This window comes from Apaloderma vittatum, unplaced genomic scaffold (genome assembly GCF_000703405.1).
Source record: "Apaloderma vittatum isolate BGI_N311 unplaced genomic scaffold, ASM70340v1 scaffold4725, whole genome shotgun sequence".
Classification (NCBI taxonomy): domain Eukaryota; kingdom Metazoa; phylum Chordata; class Aves; order Trogoniformes; family Trogonidae; genus Apaloderma; species Apaloderma vittatum.
In genome coordinates, this window is record NW_009718637.1 from 101883 (window position 1) to 128202 (window position 26320).

General features: G+C 39.3%; 1 protein-coding gene across 1 annotated transcript in view; it reads left to right on the forward strand.

The window, feature by feature from the left end:
- Window positions 1-26320, forward strand: part of AGBL1 (ATP/GTP binding protein-like 1) — a gene marked incomplete at its 5' end in the record, with an annotated part of 148096 nt that overhangs the window by 99705 nt on the left and 22071 nt on the right. The window contains 3 exons of the mRNA XM_009870309.1: window positions 4149-4278; window positions 8910-9041; window positions 12607-12783. Of these exons, the coding sequence (XP_009868611.1) occupies window positions 4149-4278; window positions 8910-9041; window positions 12607-12783 (439 nt within the window). The remainder of the gene's footprint in view (window positions 1-4148; window positions 4279-8909; window positions 9042-12606; window positions 12784-26320) is intronic.

A 26320-nucleotide genomic window follows, 5' to 3' on the forward strand; every position in this document is an offset into this window, starting at 1 on the left:
TTAGGAGTTCAGTTACCTCCTATAGATTCAGAAGGGAAATCTTAACCTGGTCTTTCCATCTGTAGTGTATCAACTTCAGATGCCAGGGTTACAGTTTTCACAGAGTAGTTCTTCAAAGCTGAGGATTGCATAGAAATAGGAATATTCTTGGTGATGTATAATGATGATATTTGAAGCGAGCGCTCACTAACAAATTCAGCTAAGAATGAATTTACTCTGCTTGGAACCAGTCACGTGAGTTATTTTCTCCAGGGGCTGGATGGCTTAAATGCTTTGATTTTATTCATCTTACTGGACTATGTGGCACTATTGGAGTACATCTGGAGAACAGAATGCTTAAGTGTTTTTTTACCTGGGCAGTAATAAGTGCTGAGGACCTTGCTCTGACCACTGTGACAGTGTTTTCTGGCCATGACCATTTAAAGAAGTTTAGTAAATAAGGATCAGAGGATCTCTTCTTCCACCAGCTCCACAGCTTCTTGTTAGTCATTTTACAGATAACTGTGGAAATGCTACTAGGATCTGTCTGGAGAGGGTCAAATGTGTTTCTTCATCTCCTTTTGCTGTGCTCCACTTAGTAGCCAAGCAATGCCCCAGAGACCACCAGTAGCTATCCTATAGGCTGATGCACATCAAAGAATGTCCTGGGTGTCTAAAGGCAGAAAAGGAGGCAAGTCTGTAAAAAAGATATCAGGTTTATGAATAAGAGATATGCAGTTTAGTTGTTTTGAATGTATCTGGATAATGCATCTGGGTTGAAGATAGGTAACAAATAGTAGAATTACAAGTGATTTGTATAGACTCATAGAGGTGAGATTTCCTTTGCTTACTGGAATTCTTTTTGGCAAATGTTTCCATAATTTCCTTTGAGCTGCCACTTAGTCCTGTCCAAGGTAGCAGGGAGTTTTGCTAGTGTTACAAGGGAGAAAAGACACATAAAACATTTAAAGCAAATATAATAGCTTGGAACTGTGTTTTGAGAATGCATTTGATTTGAGCAGTAAATTTCATTAAATCCTGCCAAACATGAAAAGCCAGTCTCAACTTCCCAGTCCCTTTATTTGCTATCAGCACTTTAAATCAGCTTAATATTTTACCTTCACCCTTGGTTGCAAAGCATGATGGACAAAATCATTATCTGTGAATGCCGTCGCTATTAGGAAAGAGAGACGAAAGGAAGAGCTAAGAGGGAACAGGGCTAGCAGGGAGCTGGTATCTACAAGAGTAAACAGACTTCAACAGTATGATGGGAGGAGGGAGCAGGATGGGAAAAATCATCCTTTCGTAATTTAATTAAGGTTCTGCGTCTCCTGAAGAGCTGTGGTTACAAGCTGCCAGGCTGAGGGCTAGTATTTGAAGGTCGTTTAAATAAGTAGAGATGTCAATTGTTGAAGGGACAAAGCTGACCTTTGCCTCCCACCTCTTGCCTACATGCAGAGATATTACCTTCCTTCCCTGCAGTAAGTAAGAGCTTTCAATTCATTGTTTTAGAGTTGGATTACAGTTACTAAACTAATACTAAGCAACCAGCAGCATCTGTGAACTGCAGGGGAGGGGACTGCCTTATCATAGGGTCACCTCTAAGAAAAATCATGATTTGTTTCAAAGCAACAGAGCTGATAAATTGGATTAGGGACAGAGTGAAACCTGTCTGAAGAGTGAGGGTGCTGTGGACTTCAAAGATGTTGGCATGCCGTGTGGAAACCAGGCTCATGTATGAGTAATGCATTGCAGTCTGTGGGCAACAGTAGAACCAGAATCTGTGGCATGAAAATACAGTGCCTTGTCACACCCTCTGCCTGGATTTAATGTGTTAATAGACTTGATTAGGAGTTTTTCTGACATGCTTTTCTATCAGATCATGGGATTTTTTTGTATATTCTGAAGGAATAAGGAAGTTTTTTACAGAGGTTTTTAGTTTAATCTAAGGAATAGTGAAAAACTGAGCTTGGAGTTGGTTTGGCATTAATCTCTGTATTTACTGAATCCTTTTAGAAGTAGTTTTCAGTTGTCATGTTTCTACTCCCCTTCATGTCTGACTTTGTATGTTGGATTCTTCTAGCATGTACCAAGGCATTTTAGCAGAGGGACATGTGAAGATGCTTTGGGTAGACATGAATTTGTGTCAGTTCCAACAGGAAAGGTGAAGTGAATAGGGCTTTTTTTTGCATGTGAGCAATGATAGTGTTGAAAAACTATTTCTGTAGGTTTGAAATAACAAGACTTTCTTCCTGATATTACATTGAAGTATGAGAATAAAAGTCCCTTTGTTATTCTTTTTCTCAGAGCAGAAATTCTGTTGTTTTTTTCCATTAGTTGTGCTCCTTGGTATTTTCGTCATGCTCAAAGACATCATACGTGTATGATAGGGAAGTTTTTGGGTCTCGTTTTTTACTAGTCACACTGGGGAAAGATGAGGTTTTGAATGCAACACCGTGAGTCTTTCTGTGGGGTTGTACCTATTAAAAGAAAACTGTAAGCACACTACTCCTTGGCAGAAGTATAGCTACTAGTCCCAGATGAGCAGCTGTTGTCCTGAAGATCAGAAGTGAGTCTAAAGGTAACTTTAAAGTTACCTAAAGGTAGTTTTAGATAAACTTTCCAGAAGTTGTCATGTTTTCAAATATTAGCTGTTGCTAATGTTTTCCGATTTGCTGAATGAGTAACATTAGAACCATGGATTACAAGGAAAGAGGGCAGTCCAGAAAACAGTGAAACTACAGTAAACTTGGAATGGATCTTGTGATGTTGCCAGAAACCCCAAGATGGCATTAGAGACCTTGTTTTTCTACAGAAAAAAATGTATGAAATATTCTTAGGGACTCTTATTATTTCTTTGCATTTCATTCCAACCTAGGCCATTCTATGATTCTGTGATTCTTAACTCGTTCTTCGTTGTTTAGACTTTTTTTATTTTTTTAAAGCATTCGTGCTTTATGACACTTTTCCCCTAAGCATCATTTGACATTGATAATGCTAAAGATACTACAGGAAGCACACCTAGCTGCAGTGCAAGCCTCTGCCGATACAATGACAGGCCAAATCCCTCCAAATACATTTGTACTTTATTTTGTTTTAAGAGGCTGGAACAGCAAAGATGGATGCAACTCTGCAGCTAGAAATTAATTCAACACTTGGGATTTTTTTTATTATTTTTTTAAAGTACAAGCCAGTCCGAGTTTAGAATGTCCCCAGAAGCAGCATTCTAGTGCTGAGCTGGATAGTATAGAGATGATAAGGAACTACCACAATATCTCATGAGCTGGAAACTTGATTCTTGAATTTTGTCAGCACACCACAATTTGAAAATTGTGAACCGAATTACAACAAATCCTTTGAGGAGCGTGAGGAAGCTCTGATCTAAACACAGTCACTAACAAGGGAGATTAGTTAGGTTTTGCAAAATTGCACAGCAATACACCTCTCCATATGGTCAAGTATCCTGCACAATCTTCCACTGATCACTGAGGCAGTAACAGGATATGTTCAAGCTAACTAAGGGAAACATTTTCTCAGTGCAAATCTGAGATCCCTATTTAGCTTTTTATTCAGCCTTTGCAGTAAAGCTAGGTAATTGTTCTATATAATGATGTAGCATGCATCAAGGTCTTCTTGACGTGCTTTAGATAGCAGCATTTCTTGTCTGTGGAGAAGCTTAAATGAGATATCTAGCTCATCTCATTTAAGTGCATTCATATTTCAGACTGATCGAAGAGATTCAAGTGCCTGTCTTCAATTAAAATGAGTAGGAGCTGGATGTACTTGTTTGCTATGGAGGTTTGGAGAAGCCTGTGCTCTGTATAAGCTGGGCAAATTTCATAGATAGCACAGAATTTAGAACATTTTGGAAAGCTTTTTGTTTGCTAGCAGTCTTTTGATTTGCACATACTTACGTAAAGGAAAAAATGCATTTAGTATCAGGACTGCAACTATGTGAACCTTGGAAGGAAAGGAAATTGTAAAATTTGTATAGTATAAGTACCTTTGAAATATAATATGAACTGTTGGTTCATTCCAACCCGATGTTCAAATCCTTAATATCTGTGCTCTGATATTCCCTGTCGTTGTGCCAGGGCTTGCAGAATCGGAGACTTTATGGAGTCAGCTGTTGTTTTGCTGGTTTGTGATCTGTTGCTTTCTGATTTCAGCCATCGTTGTTCGTTGAGTGGGGATGATCTGAACAGACAGTGGTTGACACCCAATTCCCAGCTCCACCCTACTATTTACCATGCTAAAGGTCTTCTCTATTACCTGCGCAGCATTGGCCGAGCTCCTCTGGTGAGTCTTTTCCAGGATCTTTTGTGAGTTATTGTATACAAATTGCTTACTGTAGTTGGGTGAACAGTCATGTTTTAGAGCTAGAGGAATTTGTAAAGCATCATATGCCATTACACTTCCATCTTATAAAATTGTTTTGAAAGTCTTGAATATTTATTACTTACTGAATCTTCTAACCAACAACTCCAAATTTCAGAATCTCTGCACACCTGGAATATAAGTGAGAAAATGAATTCTTTAAAGCTCTTTAGTATCTTCAGAGTACTCCAACTAAGCTAAATATTATGAGTAGGTTATTGCTATCTTCATGACAATGATAGGAGATACTCCACAAAGAATGAACTGCGCAAAAGTCAATGTTGGTGCAACCCATGCAATCACAGAAACACAGAAAGCAGCCCTCAAAATGTCTGAACTGCCTTGCTGCTTTGGTAATGGAAAGAAAATGGCTGATTTTGGGAGGTACCAGAAATTCATGAGATGAGTCTTGTTTCAAAGCTGCAGCTAAGGTGGTAGGGCTGGGATCCATCCCATCTGCTCCATCTTGTTGCCCAGCAGAATAAAAAGATAGTTTGGAGATATCAAGAAAAAACACAGGGAGTTTCAAACGTTAATGAACATATGTGGAGGCACAGGCTGGCAGGTCAGCTGGTGATAGTTACAGTCAGGCAGGAATTGTCAAAAGATACCTCATTCCCTGTGGGTTTGATAAAAAAAGTCCCAGACAAGGTGAAAATGTCTGTGACCTTCTTTAAGTGAGTTCTTGTGGGAACATGTTTTTTGGCTAAAGCAACAGCCCTGAAGTTCGCTGCAGGCCAAGGAATATCGTGGAAACTCAACTCACAGTTGTGAATTTACTCACCAACCTTTTCCGTTGGTTCAGAGCAGAGAGCAGTGTAGGATCAGTCTTCTTTTACCCTGCTATTTGCTGTCTGGCCTTTTTGAATACGCAACCATCGTTGTCATATCCAGGTGCATAAAGTTGAACACTCAGTGCAAGTTTTCATCATTGCTGAGTGAAGGGAGACTATTGATCCTATCATCTCCCTCACTCACAGGCTGCACGTCAGACTTGGTAAACTGATTTTTCTTTACCTTTGAAGAGCGCATTGATTTTAGTTTATACATGCTCAAAAATGCCTTTTTCCTCCTCTAGCAGAGATATTTTTTTCTTTTTGTTTTTCTCTTTGTTACCTTCAAGATCCCATAGAAGCAAGTTCACTGATAACCAAATGATTTCTGTGAAGTGATTTAGTTTCATTTATCCTGGAGGTGTGCAAGTAGTTTCTTCAAAGCAGAGAAAAGCTGCATGAAGGAGAAATGGAAAGAACTTTAAAGTTAACAGTCTTTCAAACCATAGCCCTCTCAATTGGTAGGTTTATAGACACCAGCCTGCAAAATGCTTTCTGGGCTCTGGGAACTCCAGTAGGATATTGCAGCCCTTTGTCGCATGGGATCTCTTTTCGACTGGGAGCAGCCAAGTGGCAGTGTTGGAGACCCTTTGCCTGGGGAGAAGAAAGTTGCTCTTTCCTTGAGCATTTGTGGTGAGAAACTTCAGTGGTTTAGAAGTTAGACCTGATGATGCAGTTGCAGCATGCAACAGGGAACCTGGAGCTTGTGCAAAGAATCTACTGCAGTGAAGAGCAGGCTGCCCTTGGGGGGCACAGAAAGAACTTCCTAGTGGACCAGGAGTCACTGAGGAGAGTTTGCAGCTATTCGAAGGTGTTATGTCAAGCCTGGAAACGAACATCTGCCTGCAAGGATGTAGGTCATTGTGAGGAAAAAGTCCTAGGCATGTCTACTTCAAAAACTTCAAAGTGCTGTTGCAACGCTATTAAGGAAAAAAGTGAGGCTTTATGGAAGAAAAAAAGAGATTTCAAAATGTTCAGTTTTCCAGCAGATTTTCTTGCTTTCCATTTTCTGTTTTGCTTTTCCTTTATTTTAAAAGGTGCCTGGTTCTGTGACTCATGAGGAAGGTTGTTTTTGAGTTAGAAAGCAGTCCATACCTTTAGGATGATCAGTGCTGGCAAATACCTTTAAATAGATGAAAATTTGCATGTGTCTCTTGAGTCATACCCAGTGGGTGCAAACCTCAGGAATCTGACTGGTGTATGTATATTGGTGTCCCAGCCATATGGAAGGACAGGGCAGAGAAAAAGGGCTGGTAGGTCCCAAGATTACTCAGTGTTAGTCCAGACATCTGTATTGGGTGCTCAAACTAAAAAATAGAGCTTATTCTTGGCTAAATGGTGAGAGGCAAGCTAACCTGTAGTGTCACAATGAGGCAGAAGAATGTATTATAAGAATAATTCAGTATAAACACTGGGAGTGACTGCAATATCCAGCAAACAATTAAAATATAGCTCTGTGCAACTGGCAAATAAAGTGAAAATACTTCAATTAGCACTGATGCTTCTACTGTGGAAGCTGGCAACAATCAATGAAAGATCCCATGGCCTGAAACGTCAGCCATGTTACAGAGCCTGGCTTTGATAAATCTGTGTCAATAAAGAAGTCTCATTCCAGACCTGTCATTAAGGACTCATCTGCAGGTTTCTTGAGGTGCAAAATTATAGACCTGCTACTGATCAGGCAGCCTCACTATCTGACTATCTGGTCATCTCTGTGTGGTTTCTGATACATAAAATAATGTTTTAGGCAGATAATATATCGTGTCTGTTGTGTGTTGGTAATTCTTTAAATTGGCAGGTAATTGATATCAATTTGAGCTGGGTTCTCTGCCTTGAAATAAGATGAAAGCTGTAAAATCCTATTTGATATTCGTAAGAATAAATTCCAGATGGTACCTGTGGTTAGCCTAAGCTGTGACTGTGTATCACTGATAGCTTAGATAAAACACCGGCTGGAAAAATGTCACTATGAGAACCAATAAATGCAGCTCTTTGGAAGGAAACATTACAGAATAATTGCTGTAGTTCAGACAGAGCTACTTCAAGTATAGGAGCTGCAAAAGCCCTGTAAATATGCACATAGCCTAAGAGGGCTGAATCTCTGGTGTCTGTGCAATGATGTTGGTATTTTTCCTTTAGAAATGGTGCTGGTTGGAGGTTTGCACCAATGAGCATCTCTCACACTGCCCTGTTTGTCCTCCCCTTTCTGCCTTCTCTAGGTAGCAAGGGTATCAGCCAAGTCGGAGTGGTTGTTGTTGGCTGGGTCGCTGTTCACAGACTTCATACGTGGGAAGTGGATGCTGCAGGGATGGGAATGTTGAGACCCAGAAGCCTGCAAAGAGAGCTGGGAGAGAGAGGTGGTACAGGACGGATAGTTGACGAGTCAGAAGCCAAAAGAAGCAGCAATGTATTTGCTATAAAATATGTAAAATTGCCCACCTAATTATGAGCAGTGAGACAGTTCGTTATACGTGTGTGCCTTAGCCCCTCCTCTATGTCAACCTGCTGTTTGTCAGAGGAGCTGAAAGAATGTACATGCTCAGTTCCTGGATAATTAAACTCCCTGACTTGCTGTGGCTGAACTTAGTTACTGTATAGCTAGTAAATAAACATACTTGGGTAGATTTTTCCCTAACTATTGGTGGAAGAAACTCATCTACTCTGTTTTTCCCCTCTTGTGTATGTAATTATGTAAGAATATGTGTATTTTTTTACCTTGTATTTCTCTCCCATCTCTCTTTGTAGTGATTCATAATTTTTCCCTACCTTCCTATATCCCTTCTTTTGTCTCCAGCATAAGTCCTGGAAAACTGCTCAACAAGATCTTGAACCTCCTTTCTACTCAGTGGTGAATACTTGTCTAAATTGAACCAATTCCTTCTCTTTAGAAATTCTTGTCTTTTCATTGTCAGATTTCTGAATATTCCTGATAAAGACATGGAGAACATATGTAACAGCGGTGTGCATATCGACTTCATATCTCAGAGGGCACTGAGATTGATTATTCTTTAAGGCTCGGGTCAGTATTTACCTCTTGGGTCATTAAATAGTGATTTTCATTTCTTTAGGAGTCGATATCTACCTATAAAGGCAATCAAAACTTCCGCTGAAACTGGGAATGTGCCTTGTGCCTAGTTTATATGACAGCTGACATGAGAGAGATGGATTAGATAGACAGATAGATTAGTGCGGAATGAAATAATTTACTATGAAGATAGGTCACGTTCTGTGCTTGGCTTCCAGGAAGTCATGCAAAGATCTGACAGCGTTGTGCAATACAATTGCACAATTATATTTTCCTGAAAATTATGTAGCACAGGTTTTGAATTTGAAGATGATGAAGTGATGATTAATTGCTTGGGAAAGCACAGATTTCAAATCTCATGAGGATAAAGCTGGAGTTTAGAGGTAGGAAGAGCATGACAAATTGCTCTGTTTTTTAAGTTACCATGAACCCTTAGGTTCCTGAGTTGTCATGGATTCTTGCACAGGTGTCATGTTTATTTCTGCTGCAGAGAGAAATGTGCTACTCTTGACTCCAGATTACTGAGATCATGTCAGATTGAATAAAAAAAGCAAGATACTACTGCCTAACAGAGTTTGACACAGGTTATAGGCGTGACCCAGAGTCTAAACTACTCTGAAGAGTCCTGAAAAAAATGTTAGCAACCGCCCTATATAGTCTTATAGGATTTTGCCTTTATTTTTCTCCCTACCTAGGTATTCTGTGACTACCATGGACACTCCCAGAAAAAGAATGTATTTCTTTATGGCTGCAGCATCAAGGAGACCTTGTGGCAAGCAGGCTGCATGGTTGACACAGCAGTTATCACAGAAGATGTTGGCTACAGGGTAGGTCTACTTTGTTCCTTTCTGCAATCACTGGCACATATGTGCACCCAGGCAGCTAGTTAAGATAAGGCCAGCTCACAAGCTTTGGAGATAGGTGCAAACTTTCATCCCCTCACTCCACCATAATTAGAAAATTAATAGGAATTTTGTAAATGGTAACTGAAAAAAATGATAATGTGCCACTGTCCTACTCAGTTGAATTGCTTCATCACAAAATGCTTCTGGTCCCACCTAAAACACCAGAGAATTCAGCCACTGAATAGATGATGTTTTCCTTTTAAATGACAAATTTCTGTGGAAAAAAATAATCTTATAAACTCTAATTATAGTCTTAAAAATGTTAATTTCACAAAACATTGCTTGTGGCCTTAAACTGATTATAGAGGTATAGTTTGGTTCACCCCAACCTGAAAGATATTGAAAAGTCTTTTTCAGTTTACATCTCCTCATAATTTTTGCTACTTCGGCATATCTGTGTTCATCTTACGGAGTTGTACCCAGCGTGCTGAAACTTTACTGGGAGAAAGTGCTTTGGCATTTGCTAAGGGGGGGTCCCTGTGGCAAACACTCTGTTTCACAAAGAAAGCAGGGAGAGTCCTTAGAGTCAGGACGTCTTTGGTGCGTTTGAATTCGGAGGGCTTGGAAATGCTGAGGATGGTTCCCTGTTACGCAAACAGAATTCGAATGCCTCTGTCAGCATCTGGAACCTGTCTTGAATCTGCAATGAAGAAAGGCTCCAAGGCTGTCCAAGAATACTCTGCAGAACCTATAAGAAAGATTTCGATGGCTCAAATCCTATTTTTTGCACAAAATGGAAGATGAGTGCCTGCTGCAATTCCTGCATATGGGTCACCTTCTTAGGGTGGGGAAACTGAGTATATAGCAGAACACATCTGCAATTGCCAGCTGCAGCAGATAATCACCCCTGACTCAGACCTGTGTCACCGCCCAGTTTGCATGGGATTCTCTTCTGCCTCCTGTAGGTCTCTGGGGGTTAATCTGGCCTCCATGACTGATTTTTCTTCCCAGGAGCAGGAACTAAATACCTCAAGAAAATGTTGGGTTTTGGAACAACCTTTACCTCGTAGATCATAGACTCAGCTGTAGCCCTTGACAGGATACAGGAATAAGAGCTTTCGTTACCTTCTAATATTTGGTGGCCTTGGGTGACTTGCACAGCATTGACATCACAAAGTCCAGCTTGAAGATTTGTCCTTCTGATAGCCATTCCAGGCCCCTTTGACAGCAGTCTCTGCAGGGTCATCAGTAAAGAGATACAATTCCATTCTCTACTAATGGGATTGGAGGTTTATGAGCAGGGTCCTATGTGATGGGAGTAGCTGCCTTTGCTGTTGAACGTGCTGAATCCAGCTGTGAGTGAGAAAGGGAACAGTCACACTGCTGCATGAGTGTAAAAGCATCCTTTAAAAGGGCATGTTTTCACTCTTTCAAAATATACTATTGGAAGATAATTAATGAGAAGAATAAGTAGAGAAGAAAGAACCATTAGTGTGAAATCCAATGAATGCTGGTAAAATGAAAAGAATATTAAATTCAGATTTGCTAATGCTCCTAAATGAGTCCTGTGTACAGAGACATTGCTGTTACCTGCCAGCGTTTTTATTTAATTAAATGTAAGAGATTGATTATGCATATAATTTCAATTGTTTTAAGAAGCTAAACTGGATTAGGGAGCTGATTATTGTATTTGGTAGTATATGTTTACAAAAAAAATCTGTGTGTTGGTTCAGATAAGGACAGAATGAAAAGTATCTGAATCTTCACAAACAGTTTAACTGGATCTCATGATTGCGCTGAGGCTTATAAACATGGGTGATAGGCTTTGCTGCATTTTTTTTAATTCCTGTTCAACCCAAATCCAGGAAAACCTGGAAGCACTGCATGAAAGCGTACTGTTTTGTGATCCCCGTGCACCAAGTAGCAGGTTGAAGGCAATCCAGAAATGTTGAGTGCTTCATGTAAGGCAAGCAGTCAATTTTAAAGATTCCTCTTTTCGATATGCCCCCAGGAAAGGGAGTTCTGTAGCTCTTTGCAGCACTCTGGAGATCTTAAGAGTGACATTCACAGGAGTCTGAGATTTAGAATTGAATCTCTTGCTTTCTTCTGGTTTTCTTGACCTCAGTTTTTTCAACTGAAAAATGGACCTTATAGATCTCTAGATCTCTAATTTACAGAACTGGTGAAGTCCATTGACAGCTGTAGCCAGAATATACTAAAAATGTAATTTACTTTTTTGAATGGAGATATATAGTGTCAAGCTGTTTGCAGGAGATATTGCAAAATAGTTTAGGCCAAAGCTTTATCATTCACATCAAACATGTTTTAGGAAAAGACATTATTTTTTCACTTTCAATGAAACCAAATATTCCTATGCAGTACTTTGAAGTAAAGCTTAACAGAACGGAACTACAATTGCTCAGAATCAGTCAGTGAAACTGATTGTTATTAGAAAGTAAAATTAGCTGGTTGGCTTTCACCACCAAACTGAATGAAATTCAGAGGTAAACGCTGTTAGCAATAAGCGGGAACTTCTATATAATTCCATTCAGTTCAGATGTTTAAGAAAGATTTCGTCAAAGAAATAATGAATATCTCCTTTTGCTTGATCTTCTCGAGATAGATCAAATGGTCCTTCGGCATGTGGTGTGGTTAGTATACCAGCACTAACATTTAGGCAGGCACACAATGTGTGTATGTGTACCTAGAGGTCCAGTTTCTACACAGAGCACACCTGGTGTTAATGTATCTAGTATATGTTTTTATAGAGTCTGAAAGTAACATAATTCGCACTGTGTAATGACTGTATTGATGGAAATATTTGATACTGCAGTGTATTTGTATTGTTTATAGGCTTTGTTGTTGGGAAATACGCTTTCTAGAAGAAGAAAATCACTCAGTTCTAAGATGTAAATTTTACTGTTTTTTCATGGTTACTTTTTATTGGGATTCTCCAGATGAAGTGTATACTCAGATGAGAAATTTTGTGTTTTTTTTTTTTTCCCCCACAATGCAAGTTAACCAAATGTTGAGCTCTATTGTCATATAATCATGTGTGACTTTCCATGAGAATACACGTCCCCTCTCTCTGCTCTATGCTAGGTTCAGACAAAACTCCTCCCATAGCTGAATCTCTTGCCCAGTTGTGGGTGCATGATGGGAGAAGATATAGTATTGCTGGAGAGGAGAGAATGGGAATATCAGGTACTGAACTATGGCTGCAGCCCTCTCAACAGGGAGGTGTAGGTTAATGCCAAACCAGCTTGAAAACAAAAGTGACTTCAGCAGTCCCAAACTACTGGGTGTGAAAATGTTTGACTGTGAATGAGATACTCCAAGTGTACGGCATATTTTTTATTTGAGTCTTTGGGATGAAACAAATCAGAGGATTTCACATGGAATGGACATAATGCACTGGCTGGAGCTCTCAGTAACAGTGTCTACAGATATATTTGATTATGCACACAGGTGTCTCTTTCTATGTGTGTATGAACACATGCACATCTGTTCAATTCATTTTCTCATCACTGCTGATATTTTCTCACAGACTCTTCCTAAAATCCTGGATAAAGTGGCCCCTGCATTTGTCATGAACAGCTGCAGTTTCCTGGTGGAGAAGTCCCGGGAGTCAACTGCCCGGGTGGTGGTATGGAAGGAAATGGGTGTGCTGAGGAGCTACACCATGGAAAGCACATACTGCAGCTGCAGCCATGGGCTCTACAAGGTGAGTAAATCTTTCAAAAAACTCTGTGCCACCCTCCTCCTGAAGCACATCCCATGAGCTTGAAAGGGTAAAGAGAACGAAATAGTCATTGTCTTGCTGCTTAGCATTGTCTGCACTGCCTCCAAACCCATGGTTCTGAGTTTCTGCTCAGTGAAATCTTTCCATGATCCCTCACTCTTTTATCTTCCATGTCAGCAAAGTAGAGTCTTTGCTTTGAGGTTTCATTCAACAGCAAAATAAAAAGAAACTCTGGTCTGAAGCCAAGAGCACTGAGCTGAAGAAAGGAATGTTTCTGAGATGATGTAGGGCACTTACCTTTATAAGGGCATTCACAGTGTTGTAAAAAATGTATTGGCAGGTCATATGGACACCTTTGAGCCTAGTTTGAAGGTAATCAACTTGCACGCTAGTGGCACCAAGCTCTTTGGTGCAGGCTAGATAGCTGGGCATTCACCTGGTGAAATTTAAAAGCCCACACTGAGAAGCCTGCATTTGGAGCTGCGTGTTTCTGTCAGCCAAAGGTAGCTAACTAAGGCTAGTTTTGACAGCTGTCCATGAGGTCCAGGTATGCCTGTGAGCCAGACAGACCTGAATTCTCCACCAAATGAAGTTCCAGTCTTGGCAGGAAGGGCTGTACTTGTACCAAAAGCATCAGAGACATCAGCCTATGACATCTCCTGGCACTTTTTAAGTACACAGGGTGAACTCTGGTAATTGCGTTTGAGTGATCTTAATTCTCCATTTACTCAAACAGTGAATTATTTCTCTTATTCCTTTCCCAAACCAAACTGTTGCTTTCATTGAAAGGCTTCCATATTCCATCTCATTTCTCCCACTAGGGAGCAATCCTTATCTGTGCAGTATTAATAAGCAGTTAAGGATCCTGAAAGACCCTTAAGGAAAGAGCTATTATTACAAATAACAATTAATTAATATGACATTCAAATTATTATCTTTGGAAGCTCTATACTAATCCTTTTACCTCTCTGTAGAATGTAGCCAGGAAGTACTCAACTGCTGTTTTAGCCATTCTCTACTATACACACATCAATTCCAAAATAGGAAAGGCAGAAGAAAAAAACAGCAGACAGTTTAAAGAAAAAAATATAATTGCCCTGGGCGTTATATCTAATGCTCCATACTCCTGAGAAGTGCTAATGGTTTTTTAATAGGCACCACAGGTCAAGACAGTGGTTTTGAATCAGTTTTAGACAGCGAGAGAAAATCTACCTCGACTGAAGTCAGTGACAAAAATTGCTGGTGATGTCTATAGAAAAAGATTTCACTGATTTTCTCTATAAGCACAGTAAGACCTAAAATCAGTGACGCATCAGATTGTATGAATCTCTTCTGATTTGTTCTCCTTTAGCATCCATGAGGTCTTTAACCTAAATTTGCTTTATTTGTGCCATTAGATGCTTGAAATAGTAGAAAGAAAACATTAAATGCCACATTCAGATGTTGCATTTAAGCACTGTGCTATCCACAGGGCCCTGCACTATAAAGTACAAAATGAGTAGAAAGACATAATGCAGATGGTTCAGGATTCTTTTTTTTTAAAAAAAAACCAACCCGAAATCCTTTAAAATGTTTGAAATTATTTTCTATATTCTTTCATGTCCTCTTTTTCATCTTAATGATTGGGACCACAGGCTGCCACTGTGGAAAAGAGCAAGTTGTTATATGAGGGCTTGTGACTGGTGACAGAATCTGATGTTGTCATGGCCCATAAGGAAGCCTGTAAGCTGTTAAAGCAGTTCTGAAATTTCTACCCTGAAAAGCTGAGTCCCAGATAAATCACTGCGCTATTTTTATGAGGTCACATATAATTCTTTTAAAAATTTTTGCTTTGTTTAGGATTATCGTTCATCTCAAAGATGGAGGACACATAAATATTCCCTTTAGGGGGAATTTCTTCACAACCACTTTTTGCAGTTTCTCTTATTCGGGCAGCTTTAAAGTATTTCCACTCATTTTTTCCAAGTACACTAAGTACTCAACTTGTTAGTATCAAAATGGAATGTAATTTCTTATGTTGACATTTATGCTGGAGCTGCATTGAAATACATAAACTACCTCTTTCAAATAATTTATATTAATAGCCTATTTCCTCTTCCTTTTAGCATCTTTAGAGTTGGTTCTTTCTTGATTGCTTGTTCTTACAAGTGGATTATTTAGTGAATGGACTTGACAGGCTGACCTGAAGATTTTGTTGCATAAATCAGTTAATACTCAGCTTCCATATAAGCCAAAACTACTTCATTGGTATCAGGAAGCCCTGAAATTACTTCTGTAAACTGGAAGAGATCACATTTTTCTAGAGACTTCAACCTGAGTTCTTTTTTCTTGGACTCTCATGCAGATGTGTGTGTAAAGAGTATATAGAGAATAACACTCAGGTAGGAGATGTCAGCATCCTATATTTAGAGCTTGCCAATATTTGGATTGGTAGATTTGTGTTTAACTGTGATTGGAATCACTTTCTTAATTGTGTAGGATTGATCTCCCTGTAGAGATAGATCCAGAATCTGGTCCGGACAAGCATGCCTTTGTATATTTTATACTTTTGTGCCTTGAAGTACAGTACAAAGAGCAGCTAGGATTTAACACATCTCATTATATGCAGCAGAGGCTCCCAAGTCCAGCATCGTTCAGTGAATCAGTGGTCAAACTTGTAATAGAGTGCAGCAGACCTAGATCCTGGTCTCTAGCTTGCTTTCTGCTTTTAAGTGATGAAAGTAATTCATTCAAGCAGCTGCTTTTCTGACTATAAGCACAGATATGGTGCTTGGAGTTGCATAGAGACATCTGATGGAGATTGTGCAAAGGATTTAGGAAGCCTTATAAAGGCTGCAAGAGGTTAAAATATTAATTTCAGAAGGCTGGTAAGTGTGCCCCTCTCTCACCACATGTCAAGTAAGGGCTGAGGTAAACCAGAACCTAATTTTTCTGATAGAGTTCACAAAAGATGCTGTGATTTTTTTTTTTTTGCAAGGAATGTGTGTGTCCTCTCTTGGATGGAAATGTAGCCTGTGTTTTTAAAGTAGTTTAGTGACTGAAGATAAGGCAGGAATTTGGTACTATTGATATGTAAATGAGAAATAATAGTGACCTCAGCCTTGTGTAAAAGTCATTTCATTTCAAATGGAGAGGAGGGCAGAAATAAAAGGAGAAAATGGATGATTTGTCTCTGTTGAATCTCCCTGTCTCTGATCAATGGAAATGCAATAAGGCAACTACCCTTAATGAAGCGAAACATAAAACTAAAGAAACTATTGATCTTATCTACGGTTTTGTTCAACCTAAGGAGGAAGAAAAGAAGAGGAAAAAATGCCCAAACTCTTTTTCATTTTGTCTTGATTGCCCAATCCTATCTTAGACAACCATTTGAAAGCCGCTAAATACAAAGCAGCAAATTCCTTCAAGGAATTCTCCCTCCTGCTTTGTTCCAGTTTACTGCTCTGTGGTCAAAACGGAAAACAATAAAAAAGAAAATTATATTTAAAAAGCTTTTTTTTTTTTTTTCATGTGAAGGGAGTCTGCTTTGTTTCCTAGTTGGAGTTTTGAACCTTCCAGCTTACCATGTGATTTTATTGCTGCCTGTTTTGTGGGATGTAGAGCCCCTTCTCATCTTTTGTTTTTAAAAGACTGAATGCAAGGCTGTGCTCTAACGAGTGCTGCTGAGTACACGATCATGACCTCAAACGAACAAAATCTCCAATGACATATTGATGCTTTCCCAAGATTCATGTGTGATTCGTCTTTAAACTTGCATACCTCTTTGCTGTTACCATGTTCTGTCGTGTTACCTGTTTCACTAATCTTCTTTACTCCTTATTACCTAACCTACTAATTAAGACCCTTCTATAGGGTATTGCACTGTGCCGTTCCATTCATTGCTGCATCTATCATCCTAAGGTTAGTATCTTCTGTGCTACGGTACGCAGCTGAATTCCGAGTCATATGTCTTGGTAATATAGGGAATCTAAAAAAATTCAGTTTCATTCTCTATGAGTACATGCTGGGTTGGAAAAGCATTTCCTTGGCATGTTGTGCCTCGTGGAGGAGATGTAGTGCTAACAGAAAGAGATTGTAGCTTCTTGCATCGAAGGGATTATAAACAAAGCGTAACAAATGAGTTTTAAAATTATTGCAGATATCTTGACGGTGCCCTTTGAAGGAGATTTTACTAGTGATATGGATCCCTCTTTGAAGAAAGCCTTTGGGAGAGCTGAGAAAAAAAAGATTTTTTTTCTGTCCACTTTAATGCTTCTATATCAGAGGAATTGAATACCCCAAGTTTTCTCATTAGACTTGATTAGAGGGAAAAGCCATCCCTTTGCAGACACTGGAAGCAGAGAGCTCAGCACCAAGCAGTATGGCAATACAGTTCATAAAACTTCTTGATATAGACGTTCAGAATGTCTTTGTTGATCAACAATGGTGAGAGTTAGTCTAACTGGAAGATCTGATGTTTTCGATCCCCCTTAACCTGGCTAGCAGGGGCTGAATTGTTTAAAATGAGTGATGAATCAGTGATTTGCCATAGAAGTGTGACTGAACTAAAGTAGTACGCCAAGATGAAAGCCTTTCCTCTTTCTAGTCCTTCAGAGGTGGACTTTCTGGTTTGACTTGCTTCTGCTCAAATTAGCCAAATTGTTACCGATGTATGATTTGTCCACTGAATTACATTGCTCTTTCTTTATAGTTGTCTGTAGGCAGTGCAATATTTTCTTCATATTCTTTATTATTGAAGATTGCTTACCAAATTTCAGTGACAAATTGTTATGTATGCTTTATTCATAAGTATTTTATTACAGTTAATAGTCAGAAATTGAGTTTTCTGATGGAGTTTGCAGATCACATGGTACTCTTCTGTTCTCCAGTAAGATGCATATTGTACTTGTAATTGCAAGTCTGGTGCACAAACTTACAAATAATTTTAATTTGGGCTCTTGCCAATATTCAGCCACCAACAAAATGGTTTCAGCAATATTCTTGCCATAAAGAGTATCTGATAAGTACTTGCAGAAAGAAAAAGTAAAACAATAGGATATATTCTGTGCTTTCTGGTATACATTTCTGGAAAATGCTTACTTCGTCTTTGCAAGTCTGAGAGGCTTTACCTCATTTCTGATTTCTTTTCTCCGCCAGAGCTTATACTTTTCCCAAGTATGGGTAAGTCTCAAAAGCGTTCAAAAAGTTTCTTTTAAAAAGAAATCATCTATAAAATGTGAGTGTTTAGCTGACCCTTGGTGCTCTGGGGATCTCATTCAAAAGCAGATGCTGAGAAAAAGAATGATTTTCTTTCTGATAGTTCCGCTTCCAGTTCAGGTCCAAAGTGGCTCAAATTGGAAGCAGCTGTAACAGCAAGAAAAGTATAGGCAAAAAATAGTTATCTAATAGTAATCTGAAGACTGAAGGTTCAAATTTAGGGTTTGGTTTGTTCTGTTTTCCTAAGGTGTTACCCAAGGCAAAAGTTTCCATCCTATTTGCTTTTTTTTCCTGCTTTTATTATTTCCACCAACCCCTTACACTAATTGATTGGGGATTTATTTTGCAAGATATTCTAATTGTACCTTCTAGGCTTTTGGGTCTCACATCATAAAGCTACGTAAGGGTTAATGACATTTAGGAAGTGGGGGAAAGGGTGTAGGGCAAAAGGAGAGAAAGTGTTCCTGAACAAATAACTCAGATGGTGGGTGTTTGTTTTTCTTTTGATGGAATATAAAGACAGTTGTATTGCGACCAAAACCACAAGAGATCTAAATGTCATCTCTGTGTGGCTGCTTGAAGCTTTTTGCTGAGAACTCTCAGCCCATCTCGCTATGTTTGCCAAATGTAGGTGTTTTGTGAATGACTCTGGAAAAGCAATGGTCTCTTAATCCAGTCAACTGGGTTTGCTTCTGTAGAAACAACAGTTTTCTCAGGGTGACTGAATAATTCCTTGCCTCTTTCAAGAAGTTAGTAAAGGGGTAGTTACCTGCCAAATGCTATGGACAGGTTCATCTGTTGAGGTGTCCCATGAATGCTGCCTTGAAACAGATGATGGAAAAAGTCCTCCCTGGCACCTGCTGCAGTGGGTTTCGGCTGTCACTCAGCCCACCTGCTTTCCTGTTCTGGGGCTGAAAGTGTTAGGGGGCTGAGGGATGTTTCATTATGTTTGAACTTACATGGTTACTAGAGAGAATGACAGGTTACAGGGGAGAATGACACTTAATGGAGAAGAATGGACACAGCTTTCTTCAGCCTCTCTGTCCCCAAAGCACTCGGGAAGCACTAAAACCCAGCACAAGAATTGTCAGGGGACATTGGACAACAGTATTTTAGTCTTTCTCAGTATTGATGTGTACTCAAGGAATGATCTATTGGAATTACTCTTTTTTGTACATGACAAAAGAAGATCACTGATGCTAGCTGGATCATGGATGAAGATAGTAATTAAAATTGTTATGTTTTATTCTAATTATTTCTCCTGAGATGTTGAGCCAGCAGTATCCCCTACTTGCTAAGTTCAGTCAGTAATGTTGTATCAATGTAGATTTGTATAAGTAGTTTTGGAATAGTTTCCAGAGCTTGGAAGGAACGATGTGTTAGCAGTGCCCTGGGAATAGATTGTGAATGAATTCCTATTACTTATAAAATCCAGGAGAGGCCCCAGATTTTATCCTTAGTTACATACTGGTCGGTGAGTTACTCTAACTGCAGATATTGGTTAAAGAAAATGGGAAAGTCTGTGTGGAGGGGCTGTCACAGTGGTGATTCTAGCACGCCTCAAACTGGATTTGGGGCATCTCTAGTGGGAATTAGCCACACTCCCACAGCACTAGTCTTTCAGGCTTGCTGAGTGATCCCATTCTGGACTTTCCCACCAAGGTCAGTGTTTGTGTACCAAGGTTAGTATGGTGTAGGTTAGTGCTGATCTCTTGCATTTCCAGATATTTTAGTCCCAAACTTAGCCTCCAACACAGCATTTTCACACAGGAGTGATGAATCTTTCCAATATGGAAATGGGCAGCCATATTAACAGTGCCAGAATGTGTGGTTTATGATAATTAATTGCTGGAGCAACATGATGATTAGGCCAAAATTACATGTTTCTCCATTTGTAGCCACATAACCTGTATTTTCTGGCCGTTTTAGTCTGTATTGAGTCAAATGAATTAGCCCTGGATGAAACTCTCCACAGGCATCCCAGGATGATGCTGCAGGCTGCAATCCTAGCAGCTAAGATAACTTAGGGCTCAATAGTGTTGTCCTCATGCCTTTTCATGTGCGTGGACATTTCCCTAGTTTCCTTCTTCTTCAGTGTAAAGATATCCCATGATATATCTGCAGAAATAAGAGTGCTGAAGGTAACATTATCATAAAATGGAATAGACAAAAGGCTGTAGATAGAGCATGGCACCTTAGGTCCCATTTTAGGACCACAGTCATGCAAATCACATTTCTCTGGCTCTCCTAGTCGTTCAGGCTAAGAAATAGAATGCAAATCCTGGCTTGGCAGAATATGTAAGTACTATATCCTAACCCAGATTTTGTTGATAAAAACAAAAGGAGAAAAATATGGTCCTGAACCACAAATAAGTGAAAAATTTGCTAGCTTCTCTGCCTTTTGGAACCAGTTTCAAAGCTGACATTATGGGAATGTCTGCTTCTCCAGCTCCTAAGCAGACAGCCTGGCCCAGTCTGCAGCCCTTTGGCAAAAGTAGTATCTTAAATCAACTCTTAGGGCCCATACCATATGGTTAAAATATGGCACAATAAGAAATGATGGCAAGGTTGAGGTCATAATAGATCTGACTCTGCAAAACTTGGAGGTATCCAATTCTGTTGAGGTTCAGTGGACACGGCTGATATACAGAGTAGCAAAGCAGAGCAATCATGTACCTCCTTGGCCCACTCCTTTCCACCATTGTATAATTGAAACAGTTGCCTTAGCTCTGCTCTTTACCCCTTCTCTTTGGGACTCAGCCTTGGCATGCTTGTTCCAACAAATCCTTTCACTTGCTAGTGATGACAGCATTTCCTAGTTGGTAGTTTGCTTTTTATTAGACCAAAGGACATATAGCAAACTCTTTGGAGCTGAAGAGTGGAAAACAGGCATTATCTTGATTCTTTTCTGTCTTGAATGCTGATGTTCCAGATTTCTTTTCCTCCAATGTATTGTGAACAACTGATGTTACAGCATTGTTTATGGGATCTTTCTCCCTCAGCTGCTTTTGCTCTTGCCTAGATACTTGGTTACAACCCAGTCTTTCCATATTGCAATGCTGTACTCGAGAAAGTAGGTGACAGGTACAGATAAGGGCGATCAAACTGTTTCTCTGCAAAGGGAATGAGCAACAAGACTACATAGAATCAGAAGTGCGAGTATCCTGTTTTATCCATCTTCCAGAATTTGAGAGCAAGATTAGATGAAAGAATCACAGATTTTGACATTACACATCTGGGCAACCTAAATGCTTGAAGCAAAAAATCCATTTGCAATTGCAGTTGCATGGAGAAGAGATTGCATTTTGTCAAGGAACAAGGTATGAATCGATGTCTGACCTCTGTAATTTCACCCTGCTGACAAGATACTGTTGTTGTGGCCCCATCTGAAAACGAACAAAACCAGTGTACTCATGTGCAGACATAAAAACAACAAATGCTGTCACCTTGTGACCGAGGGAGTGGGTCCTTCCGTGTGCTGTAAGGAGGAACAAACTCTCCTTGTGTTTAAATCAGTGCTGCTGTGTTGAGAAGTCAAACGGTATTTTGTAGTGCCAGAAGGCTGAAAATGACTAGCAAATTGTGGGCAGACTAATCTCTGAATTGTATTTATTCGGTTTATGGGTATAGCTGAGGACCTGGTTTGACTTGAGATGTGGATTTGTTAGAGCATTAACTATGTTCACAAAGCAGGAAACTACAGGATTGAAGCAAACCAGATGTTTAAAGATTATTTTTATTTTTCTGTTATAAATTTTATATTGTTGTGGAAAATTAGACAATCGTAGTCACACACACATATATGTGGGGTTTGTGGGTGAAATGTTAATGTTTTCTTTGAAGCCCACTGAGCAAGCCTGAATGGCATGACCTTGAATGCCCATGGGATTTCAGTCTGTTAAAGCAAAAACTCTTGGGAAGGATAAAGGATAGAAGAGGAACATTCCTAATGAAAACTAACTGCAGTATTTCAATGATGTTCCTTTAAAAGTCCAAATATCATTGCACATTATCCTTTCAAGTTTTCTGTGGAATTACAGCAGCTAGCTTTTTGATTTCTGATGTCTCTCTTGCTTGTTAATCTGGCCCCGTGTGGATTTATTGTACAAATCTATTTGGCAGCCGAAAATTGCCCTTTGATGAAGCTCCTAGTCTAATCATGAACTCCTCAGGCATGGAAAATAAGAATGGGGAGGTGGCAAAAGCACAGGCTAAAAGAGCCATGTTTGTCTTTTGCTCTGCATGGATTTTAGAAGCATCTGAATTTCAAAGTCTTTCATACACAGGATTTTCTGCAAAGATTGATTTTGCTCCTCTTAGGATCCTAGCATTTGCCATGCTGGATCAGATCATTGGTCCATATAATCAGGTATCCTGTCTCATACAGAGGCTGTCTCCTTATGGCTCAGAAGAAAACAAAACCAGCCTGTAATGCAACTGATTCAATTACACTAAGACGTGGAAAGAAAATAATCCTACCCCGACCTGCCTCTTCCACTTCACACACTGCAGCATGAGGCCTGATTATCATTATCAAAACCTTAAAATAATGAGCTACATTCTCAGTGAATAATTATGGCACTTTTTTACCCCCTTGCATAATCTCTTCTCAGACAGCGCTTCCTGCAGCAGTGAATTCCCCTAGTTGATTCCTGTAATATCTACATACTGTCCATCATTAAATGTAAATTCCATATTGAAATGTTTCTCCATTCTGTCCCTTTTGCTGGTTTCTGTGTCCTTGTAAGACACACTTCGCACAGCTGCAGTAGTTCCCAGTCGATTTCGTCTGTTATCTCTCTATCATGTTTGCTGCCATCTTTATGCCTCTGTTATCTACTCCAAGGTCCCCTGGTCTGGTCTCCTCTAAAATCAGATTAGGTGGTCTATTCATTCTTTCCAATCTGAATATCAGTACATACATCCTGGTTCCACCTAGCTCTTGTCTCTTTGGTCAATTTCTTTGTTTTGTTTCAAATCCAGATTTATTTTTTCACCTGCGCTAGACTCTTGTAATATTTACATTATCTTTTCTCTCTATTTTTCTTTCCACCACAAAATTTGTTTCAAATTATCCAACATACCAAGACTGACTGTTATTTCTCGGCATTGAAGGTACTAAATTCCTTCCTCACTGACAGGGTACTGACATTTCCTTTTATTTAAATCACAATAAGTGCCCTTGCCTGATACTCTAAACATCATAAATAATACACACGTGTCTGCAGACTGCGCCATGTGGTGGGTTTGTCCTTGAGTAGGGTGAGGTCTTCCAGCTGGGGGAGGTTGGTATTACAGGAGCCCACACTCTGAGATGTTGCTTCTATCGGATCCTTGAGTACGATACTGCTGTCCTTTCAATGTAACACAGCTCCACAGCCTCTGTCCCTTTCCGTGACTTCAGACACCATAAGGAGTTGGTGGGACATCCCAAACCAACTGTAGCAGAGGGGTCAGCGTGCTACTCTGTGCATGTATGGGATGTATGCACAAGGTGGGATACGAAGCAGGACTTGGAAGACGTCTGCCAAAGTCTGGACTGAAGACTTTACAAAAATTCTGGTGTCACAGCAGGAGCAAAGGAGACTCGGTTCTCCTGCTCGTCTGCCACATCAAGATGCAGCCTGTCCTGTAGCAGGGAAGGCAGTTGCTGGGAAAGGTATTAGACACTGAAAACAGAATCTTGGGGTTTTAACAGTCAGAGGGGACCATTAGCTCTTCTGGTTTGACCTCTTACAGATTGTTAGCCTTTGGACTTCACCCAGGTAGCTTTGTATGAAGCCTAATAACTTGTGTTTTGTGTAAATAGGTTTTGTAGAAAAACATTTAGACTGGATTTGAGAATATTATGTGATTGGAAATCCATCTGGTGCCCTGATGTTTTGTTCCAGGAGTCAGTAACTGATAAACATTCTAACTCAATAACTTATTCTAACTCAAATTCATCTGCCTGTTATTTTCAGCTGCATTCTTGTTATTTTTCTCTGTTAGTTTGGAGATCTTTTTTGATAATTAATTAAATAGTCTGAATTCTTTAATAGTTTGTCTATGTCGGAACATGCAAAAAAGTGCCTCTAAATTATCTAAAGTCTAAAGTTGCAAGTCCTGTGCCGAACTATGTTAAGCTATATGTCAGCACTCTGAAACAGAATTAAGGTGGCCTCAGTTAAATCAGGCTTAACTCATTTCTAAAGTAATTTAGGCAAACTGAATTCCAAACACGTTAATTCTGAATTCTGTTATTCAGAAATAGATGTTTCTGTATGTGATAAACTTGTATTTATAAAGTAAGCATATGCTTATGCTGAATGAACTCTAAGACAGAAGTTGATTTGCCTAGCAGGAGAGATTTGGATAGAATTTGGAATTTTATGGTTTATCTTTAGGTAAGACCCTGTATTGCATACTGCATATGAATGATGAAGCAAAAAATCCTGCTGTGATCTGCCTTGGATGTGTGCTATATTCTAATTTTTGTCTAAGAAATAAATTTTTTACGCATGTGCTGCCACATGGTGGGACATCTACAAGTAAAGATAGGTCTAGAAAGAGATATTTCAACATAGCACATAACTTGTGGAAATGCAGATTTCAGGGAGGATTCAGTAATCATTTGCATACATGCCATAAATGAGGAAGGATCAGACATGAGGAAGCTGAAATAGTGGAAATCGAAATAGATATTGGTTGCTTATAGCCAAGAGAAGAAAAAGAATTTGGAGATGTTCAGTGCTGATACTGTGTGATATTCTATTAGATACTCATGAAGACAGCTAAAAACCTTTTTTTAAAAAACTTTTTAAAGCTGTAAGTAAAAGAAGGGAAGATAGAAAGTTAACTGCTATTTGCATAACTGATGTGAAGCAGAAGACTTTTTTTTGAGAAGTGAACCATGTACCGGTGGCCATGGGAATCACATGGATGAGGGACCCCTTGTGCTTCAGAGGGAAAGAACTAATCTTTCACAAAGCAAAACAAAATAATGCTGAAGTGGTGGGGGAAAAAAATCAAAGAGAAAAGCAAGCTCTATGAAAACAAAGGCAGTTCAAACTCAAATATCCTCTCATAAAGAAATTGAACCAGTGTGGGAAACCTGCAGAATGAATATGTCTACATACTACTGCTAAGCATCTGAGTAGTGAGCAAGACCAACTGAAAGATCCCAAGGGTGATGATCTCTGTTTTCCTATCCCTTTCTCTCTTCTTCTAACAAAAGGTTATCTATGGCAAGGCCAGTTTTACACAAGTGGCTTGTTGTTGGTAAATAAAAGCAGTGTTGGGATCCCTGGTGTTAATTCACCTTAATCCTGACCTGGGAATTGAGGAAACTGAGTCATCATCCTGAAGGCTCCGGACATGACAAATGGCAACATGTCACATCTTCCTTTACTGATAATTCATGTATACATCTTGCAAGTATGCTGACAGTGTCTAGGAAATGAGCCTTTTTGGCACACTCAATCAAACTAGAAAATGGGATAAGTTAGCTCATAAGTTCCTGTATTCCATAAACAAAAAATAAGTATGTAGCTATGAATTTCAGTTTGGGTGAGAGATACCTGAGATTTCATGTGGCAGCAGTAAAGATTCTGAACAGTACAGATGACTCTTTTCTAACACAAAAGCTGTAGTATGCAGTATAACTCTATTTTGGACTACTTTGTAGTAGGAAAGGATGAATTAATTTTTGGTGTGGCAGTTTGTGGTTAGCTAGACACCAATGATCATGACCCAATTACATTTAATATCGGCAAAGGACAGTGTTCCTATTAATGTGTGTTCCTGTATATTTTTTCCTTAATAAGGGCTGATTTTCCTGAGCTGGGGAAACATTACGGGTAAAGCAGACCACAAGAGAAAAAAGTATACGGAAGTATTATGAATAAAAATTCAGTCCTTTTTTAAAAGAACTTTGTTACATATCCAAAAAGGCACAATTCTCTAATCAAGAACTGAGGACATATTCAGTTAAAAATTATCTTGGTTAAGTAGCAAGGAAAGGCAATAATCAGAGTGTAGCGGACAGTGAAACATAATATTGATGAAAAATCTACATGGTAGATTGATTATAATAAGACAGATTTCTGTTATTTTAGTCTCAATTTCTTGTTTGTTAACACTAATTGTTTACTAGTATTTCTGAATGTAATGAGTAAACAACAGTAGAGATCATTTTCCTAAATGTGGCTGATGAAAATAATCTTCTGAGGGATAATAGAACAGATTTATTGTCCCTGAACAGAGACAACAGGGAAAATAGATACCAGCCAACGTAATGTAAGGAATGGGTATAAGCTAGAAAGTGAAAAATCATGGCAGTCAG